The sequence below is a fragment of the Microcaecilia unicolor genome, chromosome 5 (assembly GCF_901765095.1).
Source record: "Microcaecilia unicolor chromosome 5, aMicUni1.1, whole genome shotgun sequence".
NCBI lineage: Eukaryota > Metazoa > Chordata > Amphibia > Gymnophiona > Siphonopidae > Microcaecilia > Microcaecilia unicolor.
Window position 1 is genome coordinate 321010963 of NC_044035.1, and position 27004 is coordinate 321037966.

A 27004-nucleotide genomic window follows, 5' to 3' on the forward strand; every position below is an offset into this window, starting at 1 on the left:
CCTGAAGTCCACTGCACCCCCTAACAACTGCTCCAGGGACCTGCATACTGCTGCCAGGGAGGTGGGTATGACATTTGAGGGTGAAAATAAAAAGTTGTGAAACATCATTTTTTGTGGTGGGAGGGGGTTAGTGACCACTGGGGGAGTCAGGGGAGGTCATCCCCGATTCCCTCTGGTGGTAATCTGGTCATTTAGGGCACTTTTTGGGGCCTTATTCGTGAAAAAACAGGGTCCAGGAAAAGTGCCCTAAATTCTAGCTACAAACGCATACTTTTTTTCCATTATCGACAAAAGGCGCCCATCTCTGTTCGGGTGATAACCATGCCCCAGTCCCGCCTCCAACACGCCCCCGTCAACTTTGTACGCTTCCGCGATGGAGTGCAGTTGAAAACGTCCAAGTTTGGCTTTCGATTATACCGCGTTATTCATTTTTGTGAGATAAACGTCCATCTCCCGATTTAGGTCGGAACTTGGGCGTTTTTCTCGTTCGATTATAAGCAGGATTGTATACTATGCTCCTACCACTTTGGATCAAAAGTTTTCCCACTGTCCCGTTCCCATTTTTGTGTGCAAGATAAAAGAGGCATTATACGAGACAGCAAGGCACTATAAAGATAGGACACGCTGCCCATACTAGAATTTTTTTTCTACTCTATTCATATTTAGGCTTTGGAACAGTTAGGATAGCAGGGCTTAAAAAAACAAAAGTTTTGACAAATTCCTGGAGGAAAGGTCCATAAACTGTTTGTTTCTGGGTAAGTATCAAGGAAACTAACATTTACTTTTTAGCATCCTGCCAAGTACTTGTGATGTGGATTGGCTACTGTCAGAAACAGGATACTGGGCTTGATGGACCTTTGGTCTGACCTAGTATGGCAGTTCTTATGTTCTTATTAGAACTGTACCGAATAGCATATTTTACTATTCTGCCGAATACGAATAACGAAAAAAAAAGTTCGACCGAATACGAATAATAGACATTGAGTTTTAACATAACAAATAATAAAAGCAATATAAAATAAGAGATAAATGTTAGGATTTGGCACAGTAGAGCCCCAGATTATTCAAATTTAAATTACTGTTCAGATGAATATGAATAATGTATTTGGCGCACTATTAGGGATCAAATCAAACATGAATATTTGGTATAGCTCTAGTTCTTATATGCTGTTTAAAGTAGTCACGAGTATGAAACTATCTCTGATAACATCTCTTAAAAACATTGCTTTTCTAGGAAAAATTAAATTAGTTTTTGAGGAGAATTTGGGACTGGTGGATTTTCATCTTCCGAATAGAATTTGTGTACTGTATATATCTGAAACTGATTTGGTGTCAGGCAATGGCTTCAAACGAAGACTTGTGCGCTTTCGAAATGTAAGTATTGCATTTTTCTCCCTGCTGTCTTCCCCTTTTTTGGCTTCCATGCCAAATGGCAGACCCAGACAACCATCTGTTCCCTCACTAGACAGAGGTTTGAAGGAAAGTCTTTAATGACTGCCGGGTACTTGCTGTTGAATAGATTAATACTGGTCAGTATGTTCCTTGTGTGAGAAACCCCCTTATACCCGGGGTTTGCTCGTAGTAGCATGTGCTGAATCAAACCTGCTCCACTACTTCAAATTCTGGTGGAACCTCAAATGTCACTGGACAGTAATTGAGGGACTTTTTAGTGTCACTTGTTATGGAAAGCTTGATGGATCTTATTACAAGATGAGTAAAAAAGGCCTGTTTCTCACGCAAATGAAACGGGTGCTAGCAAGGTTATCATGTAATGGTGATTATGTTTTTAAGGGAACCGTTAGGAGAAATGATCTGTCATGATAATAATTGGGAAGGGTGTATAATGAGTAATATGCTCCAGGGGTATGAGATACGGATTGTTTTATCTATGTTTTTTTTTTTGTTTTAATCTCTCTTTTTTTTGTGATTTTTATTTATAGTATTTTTTAAAAGATAAAGAGTACGCAGACTCCATCCATGTCCAGCATTTCTCCTGACTTCCCTCTCCTCCATCCATGTGCACCTCCTTCCTGACTCTCCTCCCCACCATCCATCCATGTCCAGCAACTCTCAATTCTCCCCTGCCCTTTCCTCCATCCACCCATATCCAGCAAATTTCCTCTCTCCCCTGCCCCCTCCATTCATTCATCCATCCATGTTCAGCAATTCTCTCTCCCCTGCCCTCCCCTCCATCCATGTCCAGGAACTCTCCATTCTCCCCTGCCCTCTTCTCCATCCACCCATATCCAGCAAATTTCCTCTCTCCCCTGCCCCATTCATCCATCCGTGTCCAGCAACTCTCCATTCTCCCCTGCCCTCTCCTCCATCCACCCATATCCAGCAAATTTCCTCTCTCCCCTGCCCCATTCATCCTTCCATGTCCAGGAACTCTCCATTCTCCCCTGCCCTCTCCTCCATCCATCCATGTCCAGCAAATTTGCTCTCTCCCCTGCCCCCTCCATCCATCCATGTCCAGCAATTCTCCTCTCTCCCCTGCCCTCCCCTCCATTCATCCATGTCCAGCAATTCTCCTCTCTCCCCTGCCCTCCATTCATCCATGTCCAGCAACTCTCCATTCTCCCCTGCCCTCTCCTCCATCCATCCATGTCCAGCAACTCTCCATTCTCCCCTGCCCTCTCCTCCATCCATCCATGTCCAGCAACTCTCCATTCTCCCCTGCCCTCTCCTCCATCCATCCATGTCCAGCAACTCTCCATTCTCCCCTGCCCTCTCCTCCATCCGTCCAGCAACTCTCCATTCTCCCCTGCCCTCTCCTCCATCCATCCATGTCCAGCAACTCTCCATTCTCCCCTGCCCTCTCCTCCATCCGTCCAGCAACTCTCCATTCTCCCCTGCCCTCTCCTCCATCCATGTCCAGCAACTCTCCATTCTCCCCTGCCCTCTCCACCATCCATCCATATCCAGCAAATTTGCTCTCTCCCCTGCCCCCTCCATCCATCCATGTCCAGCAATTCTCCTGTCTCCCCTGCCCTCCCCTCCATCCATTCATGTCCAGCAATTCTCCTCTCTCCCCTGATCCCCCCTCCTGTCCAGCGATCTCTTCTCCCCCTGCCCTCCTCTCCAATTCCAGCCATCTCTTCTCTCCCCCTGCCCCCATCCATGTCCAGCGATTCTCCCTGCTCTCCCTCAGCTCCCTGACAGCTCTCCTGTCCGTTCCTCTCCCCCCCCCCCCACCCCCCGCGCGCATTTAACCCTTTTACTTTCAGGCGCAGCGACGGCAGTGAAGAGGACAACACAGCTTCTCCCTTCTCTCGCACAGTGTCCCGCCCTTGCAGAAACAGGAAATGCATCATCGCAGAAGGTGGGACACTGCGCGAGGGAAGGGAGAAGCTGTGTTGTCCTCTTCACTGCCGTCACAGCGCCTAAAGTAAAAGGGTTAAACATGCGCAAGGGGGGAGAAACGGAGAGGAGGGCTGTCGGGGAGCTGAGGGCAGGAAGGAGCGGAGGGACCATCTGAGAGCTTCCTGGCTGCAGCGCTGCTGCGCCAGGCAGCCCTGTGTTTGGTGGAGCAGCAGCCAGGGGAAGGTCACGGTTGGGCCTCCCCAAGTCTCTTATACGGGGTGCCTATCTGTCCTCCCATCCCATCCATGTCCATCAATTCTCCTCTGCCCTCCCCTTCCTCCCTCCCTCAATGTCCCTTGATTCTCTCCTCCTGACATCATCTCGCCTCCAGCATTCCCTTCCCCCTCATTGTTCCGCCCTCTGATGTCATTACGTTTTGACGCAAGGGCGGGGCAATGAGTGGAAATGAATGTTACGAACCCAGGCATCCAGACGTAGAATGTTGGAGGTGCAAATTATTATATAGGATTACCCGACTATATTTTGAAAAATATTGACGTATTTGTTCCACTGAAGTGGCAGCTGATATTTAAAGAATTAGGTACTGAAGGTAGGCATGGTATGTATTCAAGAAACCTACCTATTGAGTAAAGATGAGAGGTGACTGAAAGACATCAAATTCTCAAATATTCTATTGGCCTCCAATAAGCAAGGCCATAAATTGGGGAGGGGGGGATATTGCAAGGATTTCAACTAGTTTTGTAGGTGAAGAAGGATATTAAAGGGTGATATATTTTTACTAAAATGAAGTCCAACAATGTGATGTATATGTTGGTGAATATCTATGTTCACAGTGAGCAACAAGAGCAGTGTTTGTGGCGGGCAGTCTGATTTAGGGAGGGGATTGTAATTTGGCCCACAGACCTGAACTAGATAACATGGGATAGGAGTGGCAAGGATTGAAGGGTGAGAAATTTAAGCTGGAGAATATGCTGAAAGCCTTCCAACTGATGTATAATGTATTCAGCATGACGGGATGGGACTGTACCTATTTCTCTCATATCCAAGCAAGTACACTAGAATGGATATTTTGTGTGTTGAGGAGGTGATGTACTCTGTAGTAAAATAGAAAATATTGCATGGTCTGATTATGCCCCAATGTGGTGTGGAGACAAAGGAGAGAGAGAGAGAGTTGGGGGGGAAAAATTATTGGAGAATCAACAATAACTTCTTTTCAAAAGAAAGAGGTCCAGGAGCAGTTAAGGAAAGAGAGAGGAATACCTTGACATTGATACAAGGCAGTCTTGCCATTGGCATTATGGGAGAGCTTTAAAGCAGCACTCAAGGAAAGATAATTCTGATTACAATACACAAGTAAAGAGAGAAAAAGAAAGGCTCTTGATGAAGGAGGTAGCCCAGTTAAAAACTCACCAGGAAAAAAAGGGTATATTAGGGCACCTGGAGGGTAAGAGAAGGGAATTTAAGAAACTAGAATTGAATGATATCAAATGACATGCTTACGGCAATGGTATTTTGTAGAAGAGAACAAGGCTAGCAAGTTGATGGCCCACAGTCTGAAATTGCAAAAAGAGAGAAACAATGTAACAGTATGAGACAGGAGAGGGGTAATCTTATTTAAAATGGTCCCAAATCAGAGAGAGATTTACCGAGTTCTATAGGAAATTATATTGACTAGAACAGTGTCCATCCCTGGGGTGAATAGGGGAATATTTGGGCAATATTGAGCTACCAAAGATAGGGGAAGAAGACAGACCAATTTTTTTCACATGTAGAAATCTTGGAGTCTATTAAACTACATTTATAAGAAATTCAAGGATCACCATGTTGAATCCATGATTAACCTTTTATAATAATTTGCAGACAGAGTAAGTTACCTGATTCTATGAAATTAACGGGAGTGACTATAATATACATGGAGGGTAAGAGTTCAGAACTCTGTGGGTCTTAGGCCTACCTCCCTTTTAAGGGTGGATTTGACAAGACTGACCAAAAATGCTAGCTAATCGAATAAAGCACTTGATGCCTCAGTTAGCACACCCTGATCAGTCAGGGTTCATAACAGGGTAATATCCCTCAAACAATATTAGGAAGATATTAAATGTGATATGGACAGCTCAACGAACAGGATAGCCAATGGTTTTACTAGTGTTTGATGCAGAAAAGTATTTGATAAGGTCCACTGACCATTTGTTTGAGCTCCTGATGAAGGTGGGTCTATAGGATAGATGTCTGAAATGGATAAAGCTTCTTTATACAGAACACTAGCCTGCTTAAAGATCAACAGAGGCTACACAGAACCATTTGTGTTAGAGCAAGGGATGGCAGGGATGCTGATTGTCACCTCTACCTTTTGCTGTAGTGGTGGAGCTATTGGTCCATAAAGTTCAGGGTAATACCAACATCCAGGGGGTGGAGATGGCATGAGGGACATACAAAGTTGTAATGTTTGTCGATAACTTGCTATTCCTTGGCTTCCAGCTAGACCAGTCCACATTAGTGAGTTATATCTCCTGGCCTGTAGATGAAGGTAGAGAAATAGTTTCCAGTGACATCACTGGTATGACAGTTAACAGTTTATTTATAACCCGCTAAAGCCAACAATGTAGTTCATAGCAGGCGACAATTTTAAGATACCAGATCAAGAATCTAGGATGTTACAATATAATCCCCCCCCAAAAAACAAATTAAAATACAATTGTTTAATTCAGAGAGGAAAAAAAATATCTAACTACCTACATTATCAAGTATATGTCATAGTGTCATTTAGAGTAAAGCAATACAACACATTACTTTCTTACGACATACTTACAAATCAACATTGTCTTTAACCCTTTTTTAAAAGTGTCAAAACTGGACCTGTACTTTAATTCAGTATGGAGAGAAGACAATAAACTAGCTGCTTAGTATGCAAACAGCATTTTTTTAAAAAATCGCCCCTTTAGGTCTGGGAAAGACAGTAATAGTAAATTTCTAATATTATAAAACTGCCTGCTATCAATCTACGTATGAGAGAGATCATGTAATTGAGAATCAAACCAAATACAATTTTAAGTCAGTCATCCTAATTTAAACAATACTCTGCCCTCTATTGGAAGACAATGTAATTTGATAAAATAAGGTATGATCCTGTCTGATTTCTTCAAAGAAAAGATCAACCGCACAGAATTTTGAATCCTTTTTAACAGTTGTTTTGATAAACCTAGATAAAAGTCCAGCTTGCTTAAAATTTGATTGGACCGTAAGCTGGAACGGATCCTCCTGTAAATATTTCCAAATGCTTCTTAGTCTCCTCATAATACAAAAGGAGATTTTCACAAGAGATTTGACTTAACTTTCCATGGATAACTTATCCTCTAGGATGACACCTAAGAGTTTCACAGACCGTTCTAACAGGTACGTTTCACCATCAGTATTAAGGTTTAAGTCGATAGTGTGATTTCGGTTTAGAACCCACTAACAGGAATTTCATTTTATCTGAGAGGTCATCTAATCTATAATTAGAGAAAAACAGTGGTAAATATTTTGTTGATTATTCTTTAACCACTAACTGGGAAAAGTATAGATATATCATCTGCATACGTGTAAACAGAATAACCTTCCCTTTCCAGAAGGGAATGTAGACATTATGAAGACATTAATATATTGAATTAGTACTGGCAACAGGGTGAAGGAGACCAAATTCCTCAAACCAAGAGAGCATTTTTCCAGTTACTCCAAAGCCATCCAGAAGTTCAAGTAACACTCTATGATCAACAAGATCAAGTGTGCTAGAGAGGTCCAATTGTATGATGAGAGCTCACTGACCCCTACTTAAAAGTTGTCTAATGTGGTCCAGTAATGTAACAAGTAAAGTCTCTGTGCTATAAACAGTGTGAAAACTGGACTCCGAAGTGTGTAGTAACAGCAGTATAACAGGAGGTGCAACCTGGAGCTTGCCAGTATTTCTCTACCTCCAGCAGATGGTGCAGGTTGAATTGGTGCAGTGAATTGTTGCACTCCCACATACCCAAGCAACAACAGTGTCTTACTGGTCGAGTCCTAGGGGGGTCTGTTTTTTTTTTTCTCCAGGTTTGGTCTACAGATTGTTCTCTGGTTAAGTTGGTGCAAGGTGTTAATCTCCCAGGCTGAGGTTCTATGCTTGCGGGCTGAGCTCCTACAGGGTCCCTGCCAGATGAAATTGGACCCTGCCCTTCCCCTGAGCCTCAGCCATTGTGTGTGTGTAAAATATATAACTTTCTTTTATTATTGTGGTTGATAGACCTCGAAGGCTTGTAAAAATACAAGGGGAAAAAAAAGGAAAACAAAAGTCAAGCCTGAAACTTAGCAGTTGCAGAGCTCTAGAGAGAGGATGATGTCAGGACTGCAGCCCCAAGTTATTTTTTTTTTTCACTTTAAATATTTTTATTAATGAAGCAACTTGCAACATTCAAGACAGTATAGATAATGCCAAGTTGACCTAAAATATTGGACATCCATATAATATAACAGAAAAGAACAAAACAACAACCCAGTCACCCTTATGGTGAAAATTGAACTATCAACTCCCAATCACTATAAACAAGGGTTTACACCCTCAGCTCTGTCCTACCCCTTTAAATTTGTTCAAGCATATAATTGCCTCACTTCCCCCTCTAGCCCTCCTCTTCCGTTCCTCCCTTCCCTACCTCAAGTTATTTTTTTTTTGTGGGTATACCCTTCCTCTTGTCAGTGGTAGACAACTGCTAGTGGGGGACAGCAGCATACCTGCTCACTGCTGCTGGTCATGTGGCAGCCACCACTTGTCCACATGCCCCAACTGCAGTGTGGGGCCATCACTGGCTGCCAAAAAACGGCTCTAGGTGTAGGTCCAGGAGCAGACAGGGAGTGCGGCAACAGTGGATATGCCCAAGGGATCAGGCCTGACAGCTGTGGACCCACAGTTTTTGGTGGGAACAGAGGCCATCTTTGCTCCTGGCCCTGTGGCTCCTGCAGGAGGGCAGACAGAGTGTGCGATTCTCTTTGGGAGTATGAAGGAAGATTCCTTGGGGCCTGAGCTGGGGCTGTGGCCATCTCATAGAGGCTTGCTAGAACCGTGGCAGCATAGTGGGAGATGGGTCAATAGCACCACATCTGGCCTCCTTGGCATCGGTTTCCTTTCCCTCACTGTGCACCCCTCCCCTCTGCATCTGTTTCCACTCCTCTCCCCCCCCCCCCCCCCAACCAGCAAATGGGCATGGACTGCTAGTGGGGAGTCAGTAAGTTCCTTGCGCGCTCACCTGGAGGTGGTTTGCTATATGTATTACCTTGGAATTTACATTGACCATTCAGATGCTTTTGTGGTATCCCCCTGTGGCTCCCTATTCAAGCAAAAAAAAGGTGGAGGACCCCCTGGCACACCTTATCCAGCTGGGAGCAGCAGAGGAGGTGCTGGCTGCAGAGCTGGGGTGGGGCTCTACTCTGTTTTGTGGTCCTCGAGAAAGAGGGATCCTTCCATTCTATCCTATACCTTAAGGGGGTAAATTCTACTTTTGCAGGTTCCTCGCTTTAATAAGTTCACCTTAGTTGTAGGGGCTTGTCATCAACTTGGTCTATGACATTGGGCAGCGGATGCAGCATCTAAGGAACCCCCTCTGCAAACTGCCCTTTAAGGGTAGTTTGTTGGGGAGTACCTTGAGAAGCTGGTCAAGGACCTTGTTGAGGCTCAACCTAGTCATCTACGTAGACATCTGGGGATTAGAATTGCTCCTATGACTGGGGCCACTTCTGCTATAATGGGTGGCGCCTCTGCAAAAGGTCAGAAAGGGCAGCCATTTCAGGGGGCAAAGCAGCTCAGGGAGAGCGGATGGTCCTCTGGCCTTGGTTTTACCACACAAGCCCTGTGGGCTTTAGGGGTCCCTCCTGAACCAATGTAGTGGGAGGCTGGCTCAGTTCGTTTTGGCTGGAAGTGAACCCTTATTACATAACCATTGGGTCCTGGAGGTGGTTCGCTATATTTATTACCTTGGAATTTACATTGACCATTCAGATGCTTTGTGGTATCCCCCTGTGGCTCCCTATTCAAGCAAAAAAAGGTGGAGGACCCCCTGGCACACCTTATCCAGCTGGGAGCAGCAGAGGAGGTGCTGGCTGCAGAGCTGGGGTGGGGCTCTACTCTGTTTTGTAGTCCCCGAGAAAGAGGGATCCTTCCATTCTATCCTATACCTTAAGGGGGTAAATTCTACTTTTGCAGGTTCCTCGCTTTAATATGGAGACCATTCACTCTGTGAATGCTTCAGTCCACCTGGGGGAGTTTCTTTCCTAGCCTGTTTTCACATCTTTATTCGTCTGGTCCACAAGCAGTATTTGAGGCCCTCCATGTTGGGGCAGACGCTTCCAGTTCAGGGCCCTTCCATTTGGACTGGCCACAGCGCCAGGGACCTTTTTTCCCCAAGGTAATAGTGATGGTCGCTACCTTCCTCCACAAAGAGGAGGTGCGGGTACATCCCTATCTAGATGACTGGCTGATTGCGCCAATTCAGAGGAGGACTTGGGCAGTGACAATGTCCTGGGTTGTCTAGCTGTTGGAGAGCCTTAAGTTGGGTGACCAGCTACACAGAGAGTCACATCAAGCCAACACAAGAGTTGAAATACCGGAGGGTGCACTTTCTCACCAACCGAGGATGTGTTTGTTCGACTCGGGAGAAAGTCTCTCTCCTGAGTTGAACAAACACATCCTAGGCTGGCAAGTTTTGAATTACCTAGGTGAGTTGCCCTAGTCTTGTAGAGCCCCAACTAGAGGAAAGCACAACTTTTTAGGGACCACCTTAGGATTTGAGTTTCTACTTAAACAAGCTTTCTATTTTTCTATAATCTCCCTCTTTCCAGAGAGCTATAGATGTTGGGTCCAGCATCCCCCAAATGGGGCCATAGTGACCATCTCTGTAGGTAATAGTATGCAGGTGAGATAGGTCTTAATCATCCCTAAGTAGGACCTAACATCCATAGGACAGTTTAACCGCTGGGGGGCTTTTGCATTTGGGAGGTGTTAGGATATCCTTTGGTTGAATCCCCCAGAAGGCCTCGTTGGGGCTAGTTCTACACAAGACTTCAGTATTTTGGCCGCACTTCATGAGAGTTTCCAGAATGTAAAGGCTTTAGGGAAAGGCTCAACCTTCAGTCAGTGACTGACTGGAAGATCTTGTTGGAAGTCCCTTCTCATTTTGTACCCCCACCCCCTTACTGCTTGTGGTTGGCTCAACTTGGGGGGGGGGGGGCATGGGCAAGGTTATTCAGGCAATATCAGTAGGTCTTTTGTAGTATATTATGTTGATGTTGTAAGTAGATTGGTGCTCTAACCACTAGGCTATTCCTCCAGGCTTAACATCCAGGGATGCTCAGCTCAAATCCCACTGCTGCTCCTTGTGTTCTTGTGCAAGTCACTTAACACTCCATTGCCTCGGGTACAAAAATTAGAATATGAGCCCTCCAGGATAGGGAAATACCTAGTGTACCTGAATGTAGCTCACCTTGAGCTACTACTGAAAAAGATGTGTGCAAAATCCATATTGGTAGACAGTTTCGGCAGAAAAAATATTCAGTTGCCTATGTTCAGATTGTTTTTGTTGTACACAGTCTTGAGTGAATTTCTTCAACAATGCAGTACCGGTTTAAAATAAAATCCAAATCAGTAAATATAATAACCCCCTCCCCCAATAGATTAGTTTGTGTCAAACAGTTTGACGGTGATGGATCCTGCATGGTTGCAAACTGCTGTGTTTGGGCAGTACTTCTCCATGAAAGCATTTAGCACGTCTCTTTTGAGGGAGGGGGACTGGACACCACTCAAGGGGATCTTCTTCATCCTTACTGTAGGATTTGAGGGACAACGTTAGGCTGACGAGAAGCCACTGGATCTACCTAGTCTGGAGGTTCTTGTGCAGCATGGCAAGCCTCTCAGGTAGGTACCCATTAAAACACTCTGGGATTTCCCTCCAAGGGTATCTCCAGCTATTCCCATATTTCTTATCCTATATACCTCTGTCACCTTTAGGCTCCTCTTGGGCTACCCATGGACCTAGTTATTTGTTGATTAGTGGATAGTGAAGTGGGGCTATCTTTTGTGTTGAGTTGGCTCAGGAGACTTCAGCTGTTGCCCGGGTTTGACAGGCGTAGAACCCTTATGTTGACATTTTGTTCACTAAAACAATTTAGTCCTCACTAATTTCTAGAGCCTAGAGTAGAGAGGTGTGGTAGCCGTGTTAGTCCACTTTTAATCAATAGAAATCAAACAAAACATGGAAAAGAAAATAAGATGATACCTTTTTTTATTGAACATAACTTAATACATTTCTTGATTAGCTTTCGAAGGTTACCCTTCTCTGACGAAGAAGGGCAACCTTCGAAAGCTAATCAAGAAATGTATTAAGTTATCTATATTAATAATTCTCACCTCAAACATTCTGAAGCTCACTCTGTGGCAGGGAAACCCTGGAGCCCTGCACTTAGGCTGTCACCACTCACTCACTCACTCATGCACCACTCTCACTGATAGACCCACCCACAGCCACGCCCCTTCCGCACATAATTGCCTACCTCAACATTCTAATGAAGCTCCAACTTCCGGTTTGTGAGGTGCCAGAGATCGGAATTTTGCCCCATTACTATTTGCCCCGCCCTCGCGTCAAACCTGATGACGTTGAGGGCGGAGCTATGACACTTGACCAATCGCATCGCTCCGCCCTCAACGTCATCACATTTGACGCGAGGGCGGGGCATACATCGATCTACTACACGACGACAATTGCAGGGAGTGAGCCAGGCAGGCTGTACGTCACAGGCAGCGAGGGAGCCAGCCAGCCACTCTCTGTGTCACGGGGCGGGTCGCCCACGACCACCCTGAAGCATGGAGGGTAAGTCCACCATCAAGGGGAGGGGGATGGGAACGAAAGCGCCTTGCTAGCACCCGTTTCATTGGCCTCAGAAACAGGCCTTTCTTACTAGTGTCCAATAAAAAAGGTATCATCTTATTTTCTTTTCCATGTTTTATTTAGTTAGAGCCTAGAGGAAACTTCTGGCATCCTGAGAAGAATGTGTTGTGGTCTTGATGGCAAGGACTGAAGGCCTCACTCCTGTGACTAAATCGCCCATTTCCACTTTCTCCCTGGGAGTTTGATCTTTTCTGCAGGTCTTGGGTGCCAGGATGGACCTGTGTGTTATTCCTTGGGCTCAGGCTTCCCCAATTCAGACTTCATTCAGGTTAAGGTAAACAGGGTTACCAGATTGTCAGCCATTGCGTTGTTTTCAGATGTCCAGCAGTTGAATTTGTTTTTTGTTTTTGTTTTTTTGTTGTGTGTAGGTTTTTTTTTTTTTAAGCTTAAAGAGTGCTTCCAGGAAAGTCTGTTACTCCCTGGTTCAGTACCTCCAGTCAGAGGGCTTGTGACCCTTCTGAGGGTTGGGCTCGTTGAGAAATCTGGCTCCTTTAATGGACTTAGATGTTTGCACTTATGGTGTGGGCCTTGGATTGATTGTGAAGATCTCTAAATTTCTTGACAACAGTTATATAGTTACATCTGTCCTATATCTGGTCTTGGCTTTGATGTAGTTAGCCAACAGCTCTAAGTTTGCAAACTGTTGTCCCAGTCACTGGAGTTCCTGCGCAAAAGCTTGCTCAAGTCCTGGCCTTATGTTCTGTTTACATTTATCTGTCATTTGGCTGCAGAGGATAGGTTGTGGAGTACTATACCAGATCTCGCAAACATTACTCAGCTCCTCCATAGGACCCTGCTGCTATTCTGTTCTCCTGTAGGGTGTCCATAGTTGATGTTTAATGGCACTGGAGATATCTCCCATTGTTGAAATGTGCAGCCTTCGACCCTTAAGATGGTCTTAAGGATGTTGGTTTGCTCTTCCTAGAATCCCTCATTGTTCAGAGTCCTCTTCTTTAGGGCTCTGTACTTGGGCTATGTGGCACCCAAGCCTAGTCTTCTTGCCCATGGTTTAACCACAGTTTCCAGCAGCAACTTGGGTATCTTGTGGCCTTTGCATCTGGCATTGCTTTGGGTTTCTCTTTCCCTTAAGACAGGCCGTTCTGGACGCTTTGTTCAGTGGATCTCAGGGGAGCAGAGCAAGGCACCAGGCCAATGCCAGTGGGACTCTGAGCTATTAGACTGTGTCTAGGTTGGTTCAAGAGATTTGACAAATCTAGGCTCCCCTTGATGATGACATGAGTGCTACCTTTAGGAAAGCCCAGAGTTAATCAGTAGTGTATCCAGTGCAATGACTCCCATGGTTGGGTATTGCAACAAGTTTGAGAGGGATGTCACCATAGACTGTAATGGGAAATGGCATCTCCCACTGAAGGTGCTTAAACTTTGGTTTGTCCCACTTATTTGGACTGGTCTTGCAGGATAAGGAAAGTGAAATTTGGTCTTACCTGCTAATTTCTTTTACTTGAGTCATCCTACACCACTCTAGAACTCGCCTAGGAAGACTGAGGTTTCAGAATTTTCTTCTCTGCTTCCTCCTGCAGTTGAGTTGGACTCTTGGTGTTTCTTTGGAGAGCCTGGGAACATTCTTTCAATCCTTGTTGTGTGGGTTGGCAATTTTGTACTGGCAAGTTCCAGGGCTGCACCACTTCTTATGCTAGTGAGGATGTTGCTTAGTTCAGGGTTCTCTGCCTCTGTTGGTTGGGAAGCATCACCTGCTTGTCTGGACTGGTCTAGCAGGATTCAAGGAAAGGAAATTAGCAGGTAAGAATACATTTCACCTTTTATATGTGTGTATTTAGGCATATAAAAATCACTTTATAAAATTACCACGTGTGTTTTTTTTTCTGTCTGAATTCAAGCTTGTATCTTACTCTGTTAGCCTTCTTTTTGGAAAGGAAAGAAAAAGGAGATGGGATTTGTTATACTAACTTTCTGTGATTACAGTCAAAATGGTTTACATTATTATATACCAGTACTTACCTTGGTCCCGGGGAAAGGAAGGATTTAAGGGGGTCTTTTACGAGTTATGTGCAGCAGGTCCCATTTTATTCCTGCAGATAACTTGAGCTAAGCTTTATTAAAAGACCCCCTAAGTGACTTGCCCAGAGCTGTAGTAGGAATTGAACTGGCTCCCTTAGTTCTCAGGCTACTGCACTAACCATTAGGCTGCTTATTGGTATATTAGGCAAATTTTTCTTAGTCTTGCATTCATAATCGTCCTATTCATTTGTATAGGTGCTTTTAATGTGTTCCAAAATAAGCGCAGTTGCATTTCTGTAAGTTCTCTTTGCTTTAAGAGTTTTGTTAATATATATTAGTAGCGTTGAGGTAAAATAGAACTAAATTGCTAGTAACAAGTGTTTTAATATTTTTATATAAAACGCTGAGAAGACTAACTTGGTTGTAAATCTTTTCTCTTCTTCTCTGGTGAAAGGCTAGCAATCTTCACGGGATTGTAATCACAGAGAAAACTCGTCTGAGTGAGCAGTACTTTCCTCCTATACAGAAGTTCATTGTACTGGAACTTGGAATGACATTACTCCCAGTTGCTAGCCAAAGTGAAGCATCACAACTTATTATCCAGTTAGTAGGTATCCTTTTGTAATATACACAGTCTATACTTATGTGGAAGTTTGTTTCTGGAAGAGATTTCAAGGCATGAAAAGTATATTTGAAAACTGTTACAGAATTTGTAGTTCATTCGGACTAAATAGCGGGGGGGCTTCCATGAATCCCATGGGCTGGGGGTCATCACATTCATCTGTAACCTAATTATCTAACTGTGCCTGAAGTTCTTGCACATCCTAGTTTAAAGGAGTCACATAGCCAAGGTATAAAACTACATTACTGAACAATGATAAATTATGTTTGGAAAAAGATGCAGCTCCTGTGGGACCTCATTGGCTCAGCTGACTGGGGCTTGACAAACAGCCAGTTTTTAAGCTAAAACTAAGTGCACAGATCTATCCACATAAAATTTTTCTTTTAAAAATGGATCTCTTAATTTCATTATTTAGAAGAAAATATTTTTCATTTGAAAATACTGGTGCTCATTTTCAAAGCAGATGGATATCTTAAAATGCCTAAACAAAAATCCAAAAACAGCCATCTGCTAAAAGCATCCAAATCCTGATTTTGGAAAGTCAGAATTTGGATGATTCACACTGCAATTCATCCAAATAGCAAAGAGGGCATGTTTTTGGTGGGACTAGGGAGGGGTGCAAATATAAAGGCGTCCATTAGAGATTTTTGAATGGGAAGAAAGGTCAATGTCTTTAAAATGTAATAAAAAGGACTCTTATCTAGACCTGTTTCAATCATGTCCAATTTGCTCTAGTTGAGCAGCTGACCTCTGGAGGGATTAAGGCATGATCCTCTCCTTAATCCCCCAGTGGTTGTTATCCACCCCCCCCCCCCCCCTCTCCCCTGAAAAATAAACCAGAATAGAAAAACAGCCTCTGTCAGCTGCAAATATTATGGCCATTCTAATCAAAGCATAAAGCAGGCCATAGAAGTAGCCTAGTGTTTAGTGCAGTGATCTGTGAACCAAGGGGCCCAGGTTCATGTCTCACTTCAGTTCTTTTAATAATTCTGAACCTTCCAGAAACAGAAAAATACTTATTCTAACAAATATATAAGACACCAGCAAGCCTGAAGGCTGTTGAAGTGGTTTGCATTCAGATGCAGTAGGTATTTTTCAGGTCCTAAAGGGATCACATTTATAACAAAAAAAGTTATAGTGGGGTTTGAACCTGTGTCCCTTGGTGTACAGTTCACTAACCACTAGGCAGCTACTGTATTCTGTAGGGACATCTGCGTGGCCATATTTTTGAAAATCATGCCAGACAGACATTCATGGACCTGTTTTTTTATCATTCAAAAAGTTGGACATTTCATTTTAGAAAATGGCTATTCATTTTGATGTTTTCAGTGCAAAAACGTCCATCTCAAGGCCATAAACAGGAAATTTTAGACGTTTTTCCTGTTTTGATTATGGCTACAAGGTGGGTGTTATGAGCAGGACAGGGGTTTTTTTGGACTTAGACATTATTTTGAAAATGCCTCTCATTATGTTCTAGTTGCATGGCAGAATTTAATGTAATTATTCTGCTTTTGTAAAGGAAAACTCAGCCACAAAAGGGTTAACAAATTAAAGAGTGGACATCGTACAAGATATAAGCAAAGTAGAATTATCATATCCACATTAAAATCCAATACAAATGAGGGTAAGTATCGGGATCCAAGATGGCTGACAGTGTTTGACACAATACTCCCATTTTTTGCTGTTTTACCTGTGGAGGAGTGGCCTAGTGGTTAGAGTGGTGGACTTTGGACCTGGGGAACTGGGTTCTATTCCCACTGCAGGCACAGGCAGCTCCTTGTAACTCTGGGCAAGTCACTTAACCCTCCATTGCCCCAGGTACAAATAAGTACCTAAGCCGCATTGAGCCTGCTATGAGTGGGAAAGCGCGGGGTACAAATAATTTTAAAAAATGCCTAAGAGGCGAGGGAAAATATGGGTTTCCTTACCTAGTACCCTATCCTCTGTCCAGACTTCGTTGCTGGACAGAGGATGCAGTGGTTCCCTCTGAGAGATTTGGAGGCGCCCTTGCTGCCCTGCCCACGATGAGAGAGCAAGCGAGCCTTGAGGAGAGCATATTTCTGAACCTGCCCGCCCGAACAGCTCCCTGATCCCAGAAGGAAAACCTGACGCTCCAGGAGTGACTGCGTCTTTGAATGTGGGGAGTTGTTTGGAAGCGACTGGTCTTCTGATGAGGTTTGGAGCTGCCCATCCCTGCGGGGATAAATCTGGAATGGGAATGGAGCCAGCGAACTTACTCCAGCTGGGAACCGCTGATGGTAATTCCATGCTGGAGTTTGGGATAACTATGGCTGTGGAGGCTACGCCTGAGATCACACTAACTCCTATATGGGAGGCAATAACCACTCTGAATAAGACTGAGAGGACGGAGCAAGCAGAGAAAGTGGTTGATAATAGAACCTGAAAATAAAAAAGGTGGGAATATGAGCCAGGCTATCCAAAAACTGGAACCAAACTGAAGTTTTGAAATAAAATGTATTTAATAATTTCCAAATAAATGATGATAAAACAATATCACATAAACAACAACTCGATACAACGTTGTGTTTCGGCCCACCGGCTTACATCAGGAGTCTTATGACTGAGATCACCTATGAAGTGAAATCATGGGTTGACATTTATAAACAAAATCTCAGATCACAAAATACAAGTCCTGTGCACAACAGCTCAAGAAACTTCTTTAAAGAGACCGTTGCAGAACCACTCCGTCTTACACTCTGCGGAGAAACGATTGTACAGTTTCTCACAATTGTGACTGGATTCTTGGGGAAAGATGAAAAGTCTGGAAGATGAAATTAAAGATCTGAAAGAAAGACATTTGAGATTAAGAGTTCTTTGGATTATCATAAGTGGGAACTGACTGAAAACTCTTTACATGCCTGTAATCTTAGGTTTTTGAATTTTCCCAAGGCTCAATTATTGTAACAAGAGAGATGTTTAAGAACTATATACAGGAGGTATTACAATTGCCCAGTGAGATCTTTCCTCCAATTAAGATCTATTAGCTTCCCCTTCAAAAAAAGGCATATCGGAACTTACTGGAGTAGATCCAAATATAGGGATGGAAGTTGTTTCACCAGTTTGAAAAAAGTCCCTATATACAGAAGAGCAAAAAGTAGAATAGCAGGGGAGGAAAAAACAGTCCTCCAGCAGCCAATAAAGGTTATAAACTTGTTTATGGGCAAAGCACCTCACATAGCAAAGACCTGACACGGAGTGTTTCGACATGGAACAAACCGCCTGCCTCAGGAGTCACATGCACTGTATCAGCATAGGATTGTATGAAACAGAGGTGAAGAAACAGTTGAGATCCAATATCAAACGATAAAACATCCCTGATCCTCTCGATTGTGATACTGTAACATTGTTCTCATGGACAGTCCGTCTCAGTTTGGTCTTACAGCCTGGTGCTTGAGAGGTCACAGCTAAGGAAGAAAGGATGTGATCATCATCTTGTTGCAGGTGCAGAAGGGTTCTACATTTTCAGCATGTGCTTGAGTTTGGAGGCTGCTCGAGGCATGGTGCTTGGAGCGGGCATTTCCACTTTGAAGTCTACTTTGCCCCACATCTTAGCCTTTTTGCAGGACGGTTTCAAAAAGGGGTTGGCATACATTTTCCTTGGCCTGCTATTCGGGGGTAAGTGGGACATTTTCTTGGCCACTCATTTGGACATAGTCCATTTTCTTAAGGAGGTCATTCATCTTAAATCTCCTCTGTGCATTTTGTGTCATGCTTGAAGTCTAATTTGGTGCCCAGGGTGCTCCAAAAGGCACCTTTCGATCCCTTGAGAAGGACTGCCATTAAGGATGTTAAACGTTGTCTGCACCTCCCAATGAACGTGTGCAGGTTTACTCCCTGGAATTCCTCATAGGTGGTCACCTGTCAGGTTTTTATGAAGAGTGGACCAAAATTACATTGGATCAGTGGGTTTTAGAGATTATCAGAGGGTTACAAACTAGGGCAGAATTTTGATGTAAGATTTTTAATCGAGATTAGTTGCATGATTAAAGGGCCAATATCTCCCTCCCTCTCTCCAACCCCCAGGTCACTTATCTTTTCTCTCTTCCTTCCATCTGTAACCCCTGCTCAGGGTGAAATCTCTCTCCTTTTTTTCTTCTTCCCTCCCTTCAGTTGTGCAGCATCTCTCTCTCTCCCTCTCTCTTTTTCCTCCCCTCCCAGAGCCATTATCTCCCCCTCCCACTTGGGTGTACGTTAAATCAGGTCTTCTCAGTCCCGGCAGTGATCCTGCAGAAACATGAAGTTGGATTAGTAAGTAGACCCCTTCCAAAGAGTCCTGGTTCATTAAATCATCTAGAACAAGGGTGGACAACTTTGGTCTTTGAGGGCTACAATCCAGTTGGGTTTCCAGGATTTCCACAATGCATATGGATGAGGTCTGTTTGCATGCACTGCCTCCATTTTATACAAATAGATCTCATGCATATTCTCTGAGGAAATCTTGAAAACTCGACTGGGTTTTGACCCTGGAGGACCAAGGTTGCCCACCCATGGTCTAGAGCTTAAAGCGATTCACAAAGCTCTGGAAGAGTTTCTCAGTTCTTCATCATTGGCCTGTCCAGTTCCTGTCAGACAATACCACTGTGGTATCTTATATAAACAGGAAGACACTCGGGGTCCTGCTGGCATTGGAAGTCCGCCTTCTCCTTTGGGTGGAGAAGAATATTGAAGTGCTCTCAGCAGCGCATAGAGTGGGAAATTTGAATACATAGGCAGATTGTCTTGGCAAAAATAACTTGGATCCAGGGTAATGGGAACTTTCCAATCTGGCCTTTTCTGTCATAACCTTGAGATGGAGATGACTACTCCTGGACCTTAAGGCCAGAAAAGCCAGTGCCATTTTTTTCCTAATTCTTCATCAGAAGAAAAGTTTGGTTCTCAGGGGTTGGATGCTCTCCCTTAGCCGTGGACTCCAGATTTCCTTCTTGATATGTTTTTTATGGATACTGATAGGCAGGGTTCTACACAGAATAGCCCTTTATCTGGGCCCTGTGATTCTAGTAGCCACTAATTCTGTTATTTGGTTGCATGCTTCTCATTTTGATGATTCTTTATATAAAAGGAAGGAGACCTTGCAGATCATTTTTTAAAACTTTTGGTATGTCATCCTAGCTGCCTTGTTATCAGAATACTGAATTGGAAGAGCTGTACACTGCTTTTTATGGCACAACTCAATTCTAAGTCCTCTATCTCCTGGTAGACGACATAACCCACAAGTCCTGGATTGATCTGTTGGGACAAAAGAAAATTATCAGATAAGAACTGATTTCTTCTTCAGTGTCTTTAAGCAATAAAAGTATAGGATGTTTCTATATTTAACTGCTTATATGTGGTTGGCATGATGGCTCTGGCTGCCTTGTTGGTCAGACTGGATGGACTGTGCAGGTCTATCTTCTGTCATTTACTGTTTTACTGTGTGTTAAGCTATAGATGCAAGTCATAGTTGCAATAGAAGCAGGCAACAGCTGTTTCTTACACTATAATCCTTAGGAAAGATTAAGGCCTCTATAACAAACTCATTGAAGTTAAGGAAAGTCTATGTATAGCCTTGCATAGAAGGTAAGTGCTACCTTTTGCTGGGGTGAAACGCAGTATTAAGGAAGAGATAAAGAAACAGATGCATGAAGTCACGTATTAATTAACAAGTGTATGTAATATATCTTTAAAACTTTTGCCACTTTGTTTAGAACAGTCACTAGATAGGTCTTAAGAGTGGTCTTAAACCTGTCTGTGATGCCTTTGGTTTATCTTGGATTTATATCTGATTGTTTTGTTCTAGTTACTGGCTTTGGGAGTTTCTGTGACAGTACACATGTGGACTAGGGATCTGCAGTGAGTCTCTGCTTTTCTTATTTTTCCTATTAAATTTCAGTTTTTCTATAAGACAGGACATCAAATAATAAATGAAACTTGACAACTGTTTCAAGTATTAGCAATTTCTAGACAGTAGCAAGCACAGTCTGAGGTACTGTTGCATGTGACAAACACGGATCTCTGAGGGAGAGGAAGGGATTGTAGAGCTTAACGGTAGGTTTGGATGGACTTTGTGTGCTGTCATTTTTCTTTGTTTCAACCAAAGGAGCTCAACTCCTATCAGCATTCCTTCTCATTTTACATGGATACCTTACACATGAAATTCAATAGTAATTTTTTTTTCTAGTTTGAGTTAAGGTATGCTATGCAAAAAAGAGAAACTACCAGTAGAGGGTGCTGTGATTTTTCTTTTTTGTTATATATTTTAGGTTCGTGAACAAAGCAAGGAACATGAGAGTAATCCTTTTCTCCGCAAAAGACGCTCTCACCTGATGGAGACTTCAGTTCTTCAGACTGTGCAACAAATTCCAGGAGTTGGAAAAGTTAAAGCATTACAGCTTCTTCAGCAGTTCCCAAACATCTACCAGCTTAGCAATGCTTCGATCCAACAGCTTGAACTGGTGGTGGGACGAGTTTTAGCCCAACAAATTTATACATTCTTAACACAAGCCAAGTGAAAGTCCGGGTTACTTATGCAAACTGTTCAATGTTTTCTTACCTAAATGGCAATACCATCCTTGCCATTTTTTTTTTTTTTTTAGAGGACTTTGTTACTGTTTGAGGTTCAATAATCAAGAACGATATAATGTAACATACAAACAAGAATATTTACAACACAATTTCTTGAACTAATACAGAAAAAGAAAAACATCCTTGCCATTTTATATTTATTTCAAGCTCATGGTTAGAAACTTTATTTTAGGTGATTAAATAGATTTGTAAGTGTGAGTTCTATTCTCCCTGGCTAAACACTAAAGTCCTTGGGTGAAGGTCAGAGCTGCCTGAAAGCAACAGTAAATAAAGAGAGGTTATTCCAGAGTGCAGGCTGCTGTCAGCTTTTCCATAGGGAGGGCAATTTTCAAAGGTATGTAATTGGGAAAGATGGTCTGACTGAACGTTGTTCTCCCATATGGCTCAAAATATATATATGAAATCCATTGTGCAGGTATTTTTAGCTGCTTTACAATAGATGTGAGCTTATTTTTGCTTTCTCTATACCTATAGAAGTGCATAGAATGTCAATGCTTTTAATGCGTGTACTTTACACTTGCTATTTTTCGAATAGTTTCTCTTTTGACATTTTCCTAAAGTATGTGCAAGAAAAGCACTCACATATGTACTTAGGTGAGCAATTTTCAGATACCTCCCATGTTTTGCAAGCCTAAATTGCTGATAACTTAAAAGAAGATTGTTTCTTATTGGTCCTGGCCTGTATGTCATATGCTTCTTAGTGCTGATAAATTCATTCGGAATACCAATGGTGTGTGTTTAAACAAGGCTGGATTATACAATATGAAGTATATGTTTGTTTTCTTGTGGATACAGACAATACGGTGTTGTAGCTTTCAGTCCCCAGTTTCATGTAGAAGATTACAGGCAGATAAATTTTTACTTTTGCAACATTTTGGGGCACATCAAGGACCTTGTGTATGCTGCAAATAGGTTGCTGCTATCGGAAAACTCCATGGTACAGACTGAGTAGAAATTAAATGCTTTGTAGAAGTTTTTGTGTGAGGAATATGTAATCAGAGTGGAGAAGGTGCTTGCATTTAAACTAATTTACAGCTTTGTACTAATCTGGTAAATGAAGCATCTTTGGTTATTAATATCCAATAAGAGAGAAAATGAATGCTAGCGCTATAGAAGTGATTTATAGTAGTAGTAATCAAATTGAATTTGTTTGAGAGTTACTGTAACAGAAGATAAAGAACAGGGTGAATAATAAATTGAGAACAGGAGACCTTAGGTTGTGCAGGCACTTGAAGAAATGGTAGTGGATACCTGCAGCAAACAGTTGTGTGAAATTATTTCTGGACAATAAAGCTGTATTTGCAGCAAAAATGGCTTAATGCAGGATGTACTAAAGTGTCTTGCATTTCTTTTTGTATAGGCATATTGTTAAATTTTTTTGAGGGGCGTGTCGGGCATACAGAGTGGATGTGGAAGCAGTAACCATTGTTAAGTTCCAAAGGCCTTGTTTACTAAGGTGCACTAGAGTTTTTAACGCATTCTAAAAATTAGCATGCGCCAACCTTGTAGACACCCATAGGAATATTATGGGCATCATCTGCATGGTTAGTACATGCTCATGCTTAGCACAAGCTAAAAAGGCTAATGCACCTCTAGCGCAGCTTAGTAAGCAGGGCCCTTACTGCTTACTGTAGGGTTAATGTAGGAGCCCTTAGCAGTAAGGGCTGCTGTGTGTTAATTTTTTTGTTTTTTAATATGGCCACATGCTAATGGTAACACTAGTGCATGGCCATAAATGAAACAAATGCAAAAAGTGTTTTTCACAGGCAGGCAAGAAATTAGCCTAGCATGTGGGGAAAAACCCACATGAAGGGTGTGTTAAGCCCATTTCTTAGTGTAGCTTAGCAAGAGAGTCCCTAAATGGCAACAATTTTGGGAATGTTGTCAATCCAACAAACAGAAGAACCTAGACGTTAAATGAATGAAATAAAGTTTTGTGGTTGATTAAAATTAGTATAAACTTTTTTTTGTGTTTTTGGAGGAAACTTTTAATAAACCCAGTTTTAGAGCTTGGCTGTTGATAAGGTTCATTTAAAGGAAGGGCATTTTTGTTTAGGTTAAAACTGAAAAACATCCCATCCCCACATGAATAAAAGGGTTTTTTGTTTTTGTTTAAACAGATCCGCTCTAACCTTTTCCTAAGCCTAAGGTCTTGGCCTAAGACTAATCATCCTAGTGCTCTTTCACTGCTGCTGTGTAGTTGGCAGGAGGGGATAAAGAAGTGTGGTCCCTTGGAACTGAAACTGGCCCAACTGCCATTGTGCACTGCATGGCACATTCTCCTCAGGACAAACTGGGCATAAGCATAGGATCCAAATGTTCAGGAGGGAATCTCTCAGCTGTGTAAGCAAGTGGCTGCCAAGGCTGCGTTTTAGTCATAATCTGCCAGCAGAAAGGAAGGGGCCATAACCCCATCCCCTCTGCACTGTCGTGAAGTTGGTGCGCAGCACTTTTTGCCTGTTGCTTCCTCATATTCCAGCTGTCTGCTGCAGTCAGAACCACACAGGACCCTTTTCGGGGGAGCTGTAAAATGTTTATATTATGATGAGAAGCCACTATGCTTGTTTGCTTGGGGTCCTACAATGGGTTGATCCTGCTCTGATCCTCCTGGTAGCCATTTAGGGTGAAGGACTAGAATTGTGCATGCTGGGGTTATGGGAAATGGAGAACATTTTGTAATACTATAGGAGATTGAGCTAATTAAAAATGTAAGGTCCCCCCCCCCCCCCCTTCTCATACAAATGATATGATCATCTGGGCTGGGGACTTGAAGGCAGTACTAAACTACAGAAACCAAAAGGTCTGATGTGCTTATTCTCAAAATAGTTTTGGGACAGAATGATGGCTAAACTTGTTTGAAAATGTGTGGGACAGAATTATAAGCAGAATATTTAACTTAACTGAAAAAGTATCCCACACTAGTGCTTATGCTTTGGAACAGAGTGTTTACTCCCAGCAAATTTAATTAGCTGTAAAATAAAACCTAAATTTACAATTTATAAAACTTAAGAATCCCTCATTCTAGGAAATTCCATCTTCTAACCTGTAATAGCTATCCCATGATTTGTTAAGTTACTTTATTCTGGGGGGGGGGGGGGGGGGGGTTTTTACTTTTTCCCCCCTATATATATAACACAATTCACTTAATACATCAACAAAGTGATTTAACCATGTTCTAACCATCCACCACTACCATGCTGTAAAGCTTAGTTTTAAAGCATAGGGATGTCGCAAAATGCCCAATTGGACATCCATCAGCTTGAAAAGTCCGAATCCTGATTGTACATCCAAATAGTAAGGGGCCAAAATTAGGACATCCGACAGCAATTACCAAATGGCAACATCCATGCTTTCCAAGGTCTGTAAGGCTTGTATCCTGTTCAACAAATTGGTCAAATTTGGTTATGTGAAGCTGAGCGAACCAGCACCCAATAGCACTTTGGTTTGAATGAACCTATACCCCAACTGGTGCCAATAATTAGCTTTATAACAAGCTATTATTGGCAATAATTATATTTAATTGGGGATTATGCACAAAATTAAGTGTGACCCAAACAAGGGGTTACGGAAATGGGTTTCAGGGCAGATCAGGGGTGTGGTTTTGAGCTACGTGTGTAATTAGAGTAATGTTGCTCCACGTGTAAATTCAGGCACGGGCATTTGCACCATGTTTTCACTGGTGCAAATGGCACAGCCTAAATTTACGTGCAACCGCTCCACTTAAATGTTAATTCTATAAACTGCACCGTTTATAGAATACCCCTTAAGCAGGGGGGAGACAGGCCAATTAAATTAGAGGAAAAAGTTCCCAGAGAGTTGCAAATAAGCATCAAGATCTCAGCACCAATTGCAACCGATCTGGAAGAAATTGTTGCTGCATTAAAAAAAACATTTTGTTCATTAGGCCAAGTTCATTGTTTTGTTGGTGTTGACTGCCACCTTTTTTTCTCTGTACCTATTCAATGCAAATGTTTCTAGGAACAAAGAAACCAGCCCATGACATTTTTATGCACTTTTTAATACTAAACCTTTATTAACTAGTTACAACATAAAACTGTATTAGCTAACTATAAAAGGTACATCCGTTAATGGAACACAATACTGCAGCTCACTTATTACATGTTCAAAGTGCATATGGAAAATCTTGGCCAAGGTGATTGCCACTTACAAAACAGCTCATCCTCAACATACAGCCATTTTGAGGATATATTAATTCCAAAGCAATGAGTATCATTCTGGGACAGAACAAAGGGACTCTTATGAAGCTGTGTTGAGTAGCTAGCACAGATCTGCGCTAATAGCTGTCTGTGCAGTAATAAATAAATATCTGCGCTGTTTAACTTGGTAGTTCATAGGTGTACGACGACCACTGATTGGGGCGTGGCCAAGTGTGACACATAGCATATAAGTTGGTGTTGTGCAGTAGCAGTCACACTTGCAAATAGCAAGGTGGCACTTAACATACCTCAAGAAATAGCATTTAAGTGTAGCAGTGCTACTGGCAGTCCAGTAATATGGCCATGTTCCTGGGAAGGATAACTCCTGATGCTCCATCCCATAAAGTGATGACACTCCTGAACCTTCCAGGATCTGCTTTACCCCTGGTGGAAGGCCCTGCTGCCCCAAGGCAATGAACTCCCACCCCAGCCACTTATATTCCATGTGTAGTGGTTTTCAACCCCATCCTCGGCACACCCAGCCAGTTGGGTTTTCAGAATAGCCACAGGGAAAATGTGCAAGATAGATTTGCATGCATTGCCTCTTTTGTATGCAAACCTATCTCACGCATATTCCTTGTGGATATCCTGTACCCTTTCCCCCTAATTCTCTAATCTTGCACGCACATTTTTATGTTTAGTGTGCAAAATTGTGGGCATAGATTATAGAATAATAAGTGTGTATGCCTTATCAGTTAGCTTATGCACATAATTGGCACAAACAACCAATTATCGGTGATAACTGGAGTTCACTGGCACTGATTTGCAGTTCTGCGTGTAACTGCATTTAGCGCTATTTAGTGCCTAAATTCTATAACATGTAACTGGGAGAGGGGCAGGACAGGGACATGCAAGTACTTACTAATTTTTTATTTTATTTTTATTTATTGCACTTGTATCCCACATTTTCCCACCTATTTGCAGGCTCAATGTGGCTTACAAAGACCTGTTATGGCATCGCCATTCCAGGGTGAAAGATACAATTGGTGTTACAAAAAGATTAAGGATGACAAAAAAAGAACTAAGCACATAATTGACAGCATTTACATCAGCCTTTAACATGGTGCAAGTGGTTGCACCTAATGTTTAAGTGTATAAATGCCAACTTGCACCGATATAGAATTCACACTTCCATATCATCAAGCTGATCAATCCATAGACTGGTGGGTTGTGTCCATCTACCAGCAGGTGGAGATAGAGAGCAAACTTTTGCCTCCCTATATGTGGTCATGTGCTGCCGGAAACTCCTCAGTATGTTCTCTATCTCAGCAGGTGGTGGTCACACACAGCAGCAGCTCTGGCTAGGCCTCCAAGCCTAATCCTTAGGTTTTGTT

At 42.7% G+C, this 27004-nt stretch overlaps 1 protein-coding gene across 9 annotated transcripts in view; it reads left to right on the forward strand.

Annotated features, from left to right (window-relative positions):
- The window catches only part of FAAP24 (FA core complex associated protein 24), a 32517-nt gene extending 9571 nt beyond the window's left edge, over window positions 1-22946 (forward strand). For all 9 annotated transcript variants that reach the window (XM_030204414.1, XM_030204423.1, XM_030204422.1 and 6 more), the window contains 3 exons: window positions 1235-1374; window positions 14704-14856; window positions 21132-22946. In XM_030204414.1, coding sequence (XP_030060274.1) covers window positions 1235-1374; window positions 14704-14856; window positions 21132-21380 — 542 coding nt within the window. In that variant the 3' untranslated portion in view covers window positions 21381-22946. The remainder of the gene's footprint in view (window positions 1-1234; window positions 1375-14703; window positions 14857-21131) is intronic.
- The last annotated feature ends 4058 nt before the right edge of the window (window positions 22947-27004 follow it).